This window comes from Desmodus rotundus, chromosome 3 (assembly GCF_022682495.2).
Source record: "Desmodus rotundus isolate HL8 chromosome 3, HLdesRot8A.1, whole genome shotgun sequence".
NCBI classification, from domain to species: Eukaryota; Metazoa; Chordata; class Mammalia; order Chiroptera; family Phyllostomidae; genus Desmodus; species Desmodus rotundus.
This window is the reverse complement of record NC_071389.1, coordinates 16,503,642-16,512,437: the sequence shown is the minus strand read 5'-3', so window position 1 is coordinate 16,512,437 and position 8,796 is coordinate 16,503,642. Positions and strand designations below refer to the sequence as shown.

The window sequence follows — 8,796 nt, the reverse complement described above, 5'->3', positions numbered from 1 at the left end:
TAGTCTTAGGTCAGCGATGCTCAAAAATATACTGATACATAGCAAATTAAGGGATTGGAATAGCTGGAGTTTATGATTTTTAACAAGTTTTTATTTTTAGACAGAGGGGAAGGGAAGGAGAGAGGGAGAGAAACATCAGTGTGTGGTTGCCTCTAGCGCTCCCCGTACTAGGGACCCGACCCACAACCCAGGCATGTGCCATGACTGGAAATCAAACTGGCGACCCTTTTGTTCGCAGGCCGGCTCTCAATACACTGAGCCACACAAGCCAGGACTGGAGTTTACAATTTTTAAAAGAAGTCAGGGTTGACCTCATTGAAAGTGTGACATTTGATTGCAAAGATTAAAGGTGGCGGGAAGCAAGCCATGCAGGTGTGTGGGGAAACAGCGTTCGGGCAGAGGGAACTTGTCTGATAACATACGCATGCTCCCAGCAGGCCTGTCTGGGGAGGGCGTGTGCACCTGCGCGTGTCTAGCTGGCCTTGTGCAAGGTGCGTGTGCTCCCTGCTGTCCCCATGCAACCTGCACGGGTGTGAGAAGCAGGAGAGAGCGAGACAGGAGTTACCAGTAACACCGCCATTTCTAAAGTGTTTTACTCCAGGCCAAAACTATACTAAGGTCTTCCCCATCATTGCCTCTCCTTTCATCTTCACGACTCCACAAGAGAAGAGCAAGGGTCACCTCCATGTTACAGACCAAGAAACTGATGCCAGAGGGGTCAGAAAAGTTTGTCTGACTCCAAAGCCATTGCTGTTGAACCCCGCACCTTCCCGCCCCTACACTGACTTCCCACGGATAAGCACTTCATCGTGTCTGCTACACATGTACATGACAGAGATAAGTTTGTATTTCTGTGACATTTGCCATTTTATGTATGACTATGGCAGAGTGTAGCAGTGTGACAAGATGTACATTTTCTTGATGCACATGTGACAACAGCCATGACTTGTGAGTACATCAGAGGCCTGTGGTGACAACAGGCGTGCCTGTGGGTATGTTTGGGGGTGGTGCAGTGGGTGTGATAAAAACACTGATTCAGTGACTGTCACTGTTCTCTCGTGGACAATTCCCGCAACCATCTAAGATGCCAGGACAGGCAGGAGTCAAGAACTGTATATGAGCAAGCCAGAGAGGGGAAGGGTGAGGAAGGAAAGGCGCCGGCCCCCACCTTCCACCACCAGCCCCACAGTGCTTGCGGAGCAGCAGTCCACCCACCCCTACGACCACCGCAAGTGGGGGAGCTCCAGAGGGGAGAGGAGCATTGCTGTGAACATTAGGGAACAGGAGAAACAATCCCGCTACCCCGTCCCAAGCGTGTTGGTCCTCTAGTCCCACTACCCACCCTACTCCCTGACCTGTGACCTGAGCAGGGTGACTTCTAGGGACTACACATCAATGACTCCCTCGTTTAGTGCCTTCCTGTTGGGTTTAGCCAATGAGAGGCCCCAGCAGGAAATGGGAGGAAAGTGGGGTGTTTGTTCCCTTGCTCCATCCCTACCAGGTTGTCATGGCTGGCTATATCTCTCAATCAAAGGCTGCCATTCTTGTCAGGGTCCCTCTCCACACAGCTGCACGCTCATCCCTTTGCCCTTCCCTCCCCTCCCCTGTCCCGCTTTAGACCCAGGAGTTGTAAAGGCTTCCCACTCTTGCTGTCCCCTGAGAGCTGCACCATACCGTGGTAGTTTCTTAAGCCCACATCTTTGGAAACAGTCCCTTTTAAATGTCCCCCCAAGCATGAGGGAGCCCTGTCTCCTGCTGGGACCCTGGCTGACAAACAGGCCCCTGCGGTCACCAGCACAGTCCTGCTGCTGTGTCACCCCAAACGTGCAGGACCTCCCTCCAGGTCACATGGTCTCACAGGTGCATCCCCACCCCCTAACTTCCTCATCACAGCCTCAATCAGGGAAGACTTCCTGGAGAGGGTCAGCTTTGAACCAAGTCAAGGGAGAAATCAGTCTGCACATCAGCCAACGGTCCCAAGGTTGCCAAGTGAAACTAAACAGAATACGCTCGAGGAACTGCCGACTTAAAGAGCGGTGACAGACACACAAAAGAAAGGGGGCAAGGACACTGGCAAAGTAACCCTCAAAGCCACATGTGTTTGTGTCACATTATTGAGATTTATTCTTCCTGCCTGTATGAATCAGGGGCTGACTCAGTACACACTCATTCTGCAGAGTTCTACACGTTCTGGGTTGTATGTGAGTAAATATGGCCCCGTTCCCTCTATTAGCAGGATATTTGAATAAGCATGGTTCCTTTTCTCATTTTAAACTTTGCTTAGAATTCTTATGTGGCCACTACCTCTTTCTGAGAAAGAGGTGTCCCCCCAGGAGCCAGAGCTGATCACCTGAGGGCCACAGGCCCGCTCCCACATGGACAGGGCAAGGGCAGTGAATGAGGAAGGCAGGGATTTCTCAAACCGGTTTCCCTCAAACGGGTCTCTGAGCTGTTAGACTGAGAAGCAATGGCAGCTACAAAGCCGCGTTGTGACTTAAGAATGATGACTATATTTTTAAAAGAAATCCTTTCCACTTTCATATTGGAAATGTTCACTGCACTCTTAAATAACCTGACTGCGTCTCGTGCACCTGCAGGAACACTTCCAATGACACAGCGTAAGCCCAAGTCAAATGTGGCACACATAAATTCATGGTACAGGCAACTCCCCCCCGATCCCAGCCCCTTGCCTCTGTAAAACAACGGGCTCGTGCGACGTGAGGAGGGCTCAGCTGTGTAGGGTCGACTGCAGAAGTCTTCCTGGAGGAGGTGCTCAGGGAAGGAACAGAATCCAGGAGTTCAGATCCATAGAGTGAAGGCTCTGAGTTACTGGGAGGAGCTGGAGAGAACAATTTCAAGAGCTTCAATAACCTCTTTCCCACAGCCGCCCAGCCCCACCCAAACACTCAGCATCTACCTCCTTAAGAGGGGCGATTATGGAGGGAAGGTGCTGGGGCTGTGTTAGGGAAGTGGGCCCCGCTGACCCGCACCCTGGAAGAGGTGGGGGCTCCTGGGATAAGCAGAGGTTCTCTTGGGCCTTTGTCCTTGGCCGGGATCCCCACTGGTCTGAGCAGCTGGAATGGAATGTTCCTGGGATGAAAAGTCTGCTCCTTCCTCCACCTCTCCCCTTATGGAATTCCCCAGGCCCATGGTGGGGGGAGAGGGGGTACTGTTCCTGGGATTCCTGATATGGCGATGCTCTGCTGCCTGGGGGCTATGTCCTGGCAGCCTCTCCTAGGCTGGGCAGATCCACTCCATTACACATTTGCAGACCTCCACTTCGTGCTAGTCACCGAGCGCAACCTCTCATTCGATACTCGGAAGCTATTTCCTCCCTAGCTGCCCTAAACACACATGCACACACACAGAAAAGAAATTGGTTTAAGGGAGAAAGTTATTTGCCCAAGGTCTCCCAGCTGAGAAGTTCCAGGCCGGGACAGAACCCCAGGTCTGTCTTGTTGCCTGCCTGGGGTACTTTATGCCCCACCATGGAGCCCAGCACCCTCCTTCTCTGCCACCCCAGGCTCTTGGCTCTCTTTGACACCAAGCATCCCAGCCCAGGTGTGCAGGGAGGAGGCAGCCCTCCAAGGCAGCTGCAGGCCCTCAACATCGTTGGCCTGCCCTTGCCTGAAACCAGGTGTGCTGACTCAGCCTGACTCAACCCCCTTCCCCCAGACAACCAGGCTGGCGCGCCAGCCTCTGGGAGTGTGCCCAGGCCTCGGGGAGTAGCACCTTCTGCTACCCCTCCAACATCTTATCACATCATCCCCAGAACCAAGGACCGGGGATCACTGGACCCAGATATCAAAGTGAGAGCCCAGAAATCCCCCACATTCACCTTATAAATGAAAAGCCACATAGCCAAATGTTTAAGGGATCTCTCACAGGTTCCATGTCCTTGGACAAGTCACCTGTTCTTCCTGACCCTCAGTTTCCTCATCTGTGGAAATGAGAATAACCCCTACGAATAGCTGGGAGGATTGAAAGATAATTGGTATAAAGTGCTTAGCACAGTGCCTGGCATGGAGGAGGTGGTTAGTATATTATTCCAGAGCCAAGGATTCCCTTCCCCCATGACTCCCGGCCAGGGTGCGGCTGGTCAGGACTAATAGGGGAAGAAATAGGCTGGGGATCTCCCAGCTTTCCCAAATACCTGCTTCTCTGCTGGCTGTAAAGGACCTAACCTTCAGCTCTGAAAAGCCTGGGCCCCTGGGTTTCTCTCCAGTGCTGGCTGTCAGTGAAGAGAAGCCTCCTGGAGACTTGGAACACCTGAGCCAAGACCTGTTGCTTCAGCCTGATCTCTAGGAAGCCACCTTAGTGCCCAAGGGGCAGTGGGAGGGGTTGTTCTGTTCATTTATCAGTGTAACAAATCTGTGAGAAGCTAAATAACTCTGAGCTTTTACTTTTACTCAAATAGTGATCACCAACAGGGGTAGCCTCTTTCCAGGAAAGCATCCTGATGGACCTTCTCGCCAGACCTAGGGACCAGCCCAACCAGAGTGCTTCCTTTGAGCCCTCTAAGTGACCCACCCAAACCAATCTCCTGCCAAACATTTAAAGTTCAAGGCCTGGGATGCCCTACCACTGCCAAGAAGAGGCTGGTTGGGGGCAGAGATACTGGGAGCCCAGCTACTCCAGGCAACGCCCAGTGCCCCAGTAAGTAGCCCCACACTGCCCTCTGGTGGTGCCACCCAGAGACTCAACAGATACCTTCTCTTGGCTGGCCAGCCAGGAGAGGGAAGGGGCTTATTAAAGAATGGGACAGGCCCCAGACTAGAACCCTGAACTGGTTCCCCAGCCCCAGGCACTAACCTGAAGAAAGGCTCCTGTTTGCTCATTTCCCTTTGCTGGGATCCTGGATTCTCTGGTGGCCATCAATGGCCTCCGTGCACAGGCCCAGTCCCCAGGGCTAGGGGCCATCGAGAAAGTGTTCAGGAAATCATGGGTGGGGACGGGGGTCAGTTTCCTGCCTGGGGACTCTAGTTATTTGTGAAGGCCTAAAAACAGCCCTCCCACAACACGAACTGCCCAGCCCCGGACCCCTGGGATGGTGACTGTCCAGAAAGGCAGCCTTGAGGAGGGCCAGGGGACACAAACCCTTAAAAGCAGAGACCCTCTGAGTCAGTGCTGCTTCTTGAGCCCCTGGACTAGGTACATATCAACGTTTTGTTGGTCGAGGAGAAAATGGAGCCTCCCAGAGGGGGCCCTGGGCTGAGGGGTAGTGGGCAGAGCACTGAACCCAGAGCTGGGGTGCAAGCCTCTGAGTGCTGTGTGCCCTGGCCAAGGCCCTTGCTGAGAAGTAGTGGGACATCTGGAAGTGAAGGGAGGGCACACAGCTAGCTGCCTGTGAGGGACCAATTTCCACTTCCTACACACACCCCCCCCACTTTCTCCACCAAAAGTCATCTCTAATTCCCCACCCCCACCTCCAAATCAGGACAAAGCTGATTACCAATAAATCCCAGAGAAGGCGAAATTGTGCTGGCACAGAGCACTTTACACCATTAGCTAAAAGCTTCTCTGGACCAAGTGGCCCTCTTCTGTGCAACCCAGGAAACAGTTCTGGCTGCCGCCCAGCGCTGCACCAAAGCGTCTCACTGTGCCCTCCTCCAAGAAGTCCTTGTCCTATCTGGGCCTCTAGGACCCAAATGACCCTAGCAGCTTCAGAAGATTCTCCTCTCCGGGGAGGCCAGAGGACACCAGGGCTAACCACTGCTTTCCTGGTCCCCAAGCTCTCCTCAGTCTCTGAGACCTCCTCCTGGACTTCCGTTCCCAGATAAGAAAGGGTTCAGGAAGGTCCAGCTGTTCGCTGAGAAACCAGCAGAAAAGCCTAGTACCTGGGGAAAGGAAGAGCTGAAGGGGGAGGGTCAGGGGAGGGCACCTGGGCTCTGCCTGTCAGCGCAGTGCAGCGGACCCTCAGGACCCTAGGATTACACCAGATTCCCTTGACTCTGCCATTCTCATCCTACCCCCTCCTCCCCGATTCCAAGCCCTGACATGAGGAGGAACAGTTATGTCCAGAGAGTGACTGAGGAAACCAGACCAAAGAGGGGGAGGAGTTGTTCTAGGTCACACAGCAGACAAATTGGACATCAGTTCTCTCTAATCCCTGCCCCTGGGCAGGGAAGAGACACTAAGAGAAGACCTGGGGTCTAGTTCTGTCCCTTTGCTGGTACGTGACCTTGCCACTCTGCAAAATGAGGACTTTAAATAGGCTCCTGGCTCCACCGGCAAAAACACCGCCTCTTTCTAAGTGTGATTTAATAGAGTAAAACATTCTTCCACAACTTATGGGGGAAGAAGACAGACCTCTGCCCTGTGTCAACCTCACTACAGCCCTTCCAGGAGGTGAAGATACCCACTTCACAGACGGAAAAGTAAGGCTGCAGTCAACTCAGCCGGTGAGCAGCAAAGCAGCAGAGAGGCCTTTGCAGCTGGGTGGGGGTGGGGGAGGGGAGCCTAAAGGGCATGTGGACAGGAAAAGAAGCAGGTCTCATTTCAGGTCTGGCCCTTTAAGGCCCCCCTTTCTAGAAGCCAATGACATACCTGCCCCCTTGGAGCCTATTAAAAGATGTCACCTGGCTCCATCCCTGGCAAAGCCATTTTAGAGACAGGTTGGGAGGGGGTCCCCTAGGAGAGCAGGTGAGGCTTTAGGCAGTTGCCAAATACTGGTTATCTGAGTCAGGCTGTACTCTGAGCAAAGCTGCACGAGAAAAAAAATCTCTCCTACATGTGGAAGGCCTTAAGTATAAGTATTATGTTGCGGCGGCGGGGGGGGGGGGGGCGCGGAATCCTCAATCTCTCCAGGATACTATCTCCTCTAATGGGAAACAGGGTCTTAGAAGAGAACTCAGCGGTACATTGGCTGTACCAGCCCCCACCCCATCTTGGGACCTCATTATTCTGTCAGCCCAAAGGTATGGAGGTAGGAGGTGCCAGAAAACCACAGCCTCAAGGGCAAGACACTTCTTACAGCCCCAAGGGACTCAGGAAAGTCAGCGCAGGTACGCGGAGGGAGGAGGGGCGCTGCGTCAGTGCAGCAGGCTCCAGCAGGTAAAAGTTTGCTGGTAACCCTCCTGAGGTCTGAGCACCCTCAATTTGTCCAACTCTATATTGGGGACTTGGTGCTACCGCCTCACTTCCCAGGAGGTCTGGGAAAGGCAGCAACAGAAAGTAGACAGCTTTATTAGGGACTCCAGAAGCCCCAAGGAAGGGAGATCCTGGTCCTTGCACCACCCCTCTCCGCCCCCTGGATGCACCAGCCACTAAGACCGCACCTCAGCCTACTTTACTGGTCCCCCGGCCCCCAGACTCTCTTCTTGTGGTCGGTCAGTCCATCCATCCGCGTCGGTGACGCCGTTCATGCAGCTGAAGTCCGCAATCCTTCGTCGGCACCTCGGCGACAGCCTGTAGGGGGTAGCCAGGGGTCGCGGCGCAAAGGTCAGCGCTGGGGGGAGGCGGGGCCGCGGGGCGGGCTTCGGCGGAAGGGCGAGTCCGGCTCCGGACCGTGGCCCCGCCGCAGGCGTCCGGTGCCCCAGGGTACGCAGCTACCCAGACTCAACGCCGAGGCGAGCAGCGCGGGCGGGCGGCCGCGGCGGCCGCGACGCGAGCCCTTCTTGAGACGCGACCCGTGCGCCGCCAGGTAGAGCTCGGCCTGTGCCACGCCACCGCCCAGGCGGCCCAGGCTCTCGGCGCGGTGCGCCAGGCGCAGCTCGGCCGCCAAGAAGACGCGGTGCAGCTGCAGCACGCGGCTCTCCAGCTCCGATACCAGGCGCCGGCGGCCCTCCACCTCCAGCAGTCGCCGCCGCGCTTCGGCCAGCTCCAGTGCGCGGCTCCCTGCGCCCGCCGCGCCCGGGCCACCGCCCGCGCCCCCTGCCGGTCCGGTGCCCCCTGCACCCCTGTCAGCGCTCTGGCGCCAGCGCTGCAGCTCCGGCCCCTCCACCGAGCCCACCGACGCGGGGGCCGCCTGTGGCAGAGGCGAGGCCTGAGTTGGGGTAGGGGTCGGGGTCAAGGTCGGGGTTGGGGGCGGAGGCTGAGGGGAGGGCAGGGGCTCCCGGGGCGGCACCGGCGAAGACCCGGGTTCCGCCGCCCCTTCCTGGGTCCCCGGGCCGCAGGCGCTGATGCGGCAGCCCGGCATCCCCCGCCCCCCGGCGGTCAGCAGCGCGCAGTCTGCAGGTTTGTCCCGCGCACCCGCGCGGAGGAGGATGGACGCTAACGACGCAAGAAATGTGGCCGCAGCCCCCGCATCAGTGCCTAGCCAGCGGCCACTGCCTCTTATGGGAGACGGGGCGGAGCCATAGACAGCACAGCCAATCAAAGGCTGACATGCCCTGACACCGCCTCTTCTGCCCCGCCTGTTCAGGATGTTGCCCACACTCTTCAGGTCCTTCGTCCAGCTCTTCTAGGACAATCGGTCTCCATCCACCTCCTCCCAAATTTGGGGCGGAAAGAGGACCGCATCTTCACTGCTTTGGCCCCTGATCATAAGCTCAGGTAGCTGGTGCTTAGAAATCATGGACTCCAGTCTCCACCTGAGGAGGGTTTTGCCTGAGCCCACACGGTGTGACAGTGAAAGCCTGGACCAGAGCTCAGGAGGCTTAACTGCTTGCACAATGCCCCTTCCCCACCGCACCCCTTGGTCCAGTCGGTTCTGCCCGGTCTCCTGGGCCACAATGCTCACCAGACACCCCTTCTGCAACCTCCCTGGATGTGGAGTAATTCAGGACATGGCCCCTCCACGACCTCAGAGAACAGATGGCTGCCTGGCCAGCAGCCGTAAGGAACGAGGAAAACAGT

The 8,796-nt window shown here is 56.1% G+C and overlaps 1 protein-coding gene across 2 annotated transcripts; it reads right to left on the bottom strand.

Moving 5' to 3' along the window:
* Nucleotides 1-2,111: 2,111 nt before the first annotated feature.
* TRNP1 (TMF1 regulated nuclear protein 1) lies at nt 2,112-8,258 on the bottom strand. 2 transcript variants are annotated; one of them, XM_053920995.2, is made up of 3 exons: nt 7,278-8,258; nt 4,813-4,909; nt 2,112-2,839 (listed from the first exon to the last, which is right to left on the bottom strand). In XM_053920995.2, the coding sequence occupies exon 1, from the start codon at nt 8,135-8,137 to the stop codon at nt 7,442-7,444; it is 696 nt and encodes a 231-aa protein (XP_053776970.1). In that variant the 5' UTR covers nt 8,138-8,258; the 3' UTR covers nt 2,112-2,839; nt 4,813-4,909; nt 7,278-7,441. The 2 variants fall into 2 exon arrangements, with proteins under 2 accessions (XP_053776970.1, XP_053776969.1); XM_053920994.2 differs by lacking the exon at nt 4,813-4,909.
* Between the last annotated feature and the right edge of the window lie 538 nt (nt 8,259-8,796).

Bases quoted from the DNA above. Each gene is read 5' to 3' on its own strand.
- TRNP1 (XM_053920995.2), bottom strand. From the start codon at position 8,137: ATGCCGGGCTGCCGCATCAGCGCCTGCGGCCCGGGGACCCAGGAAGGG.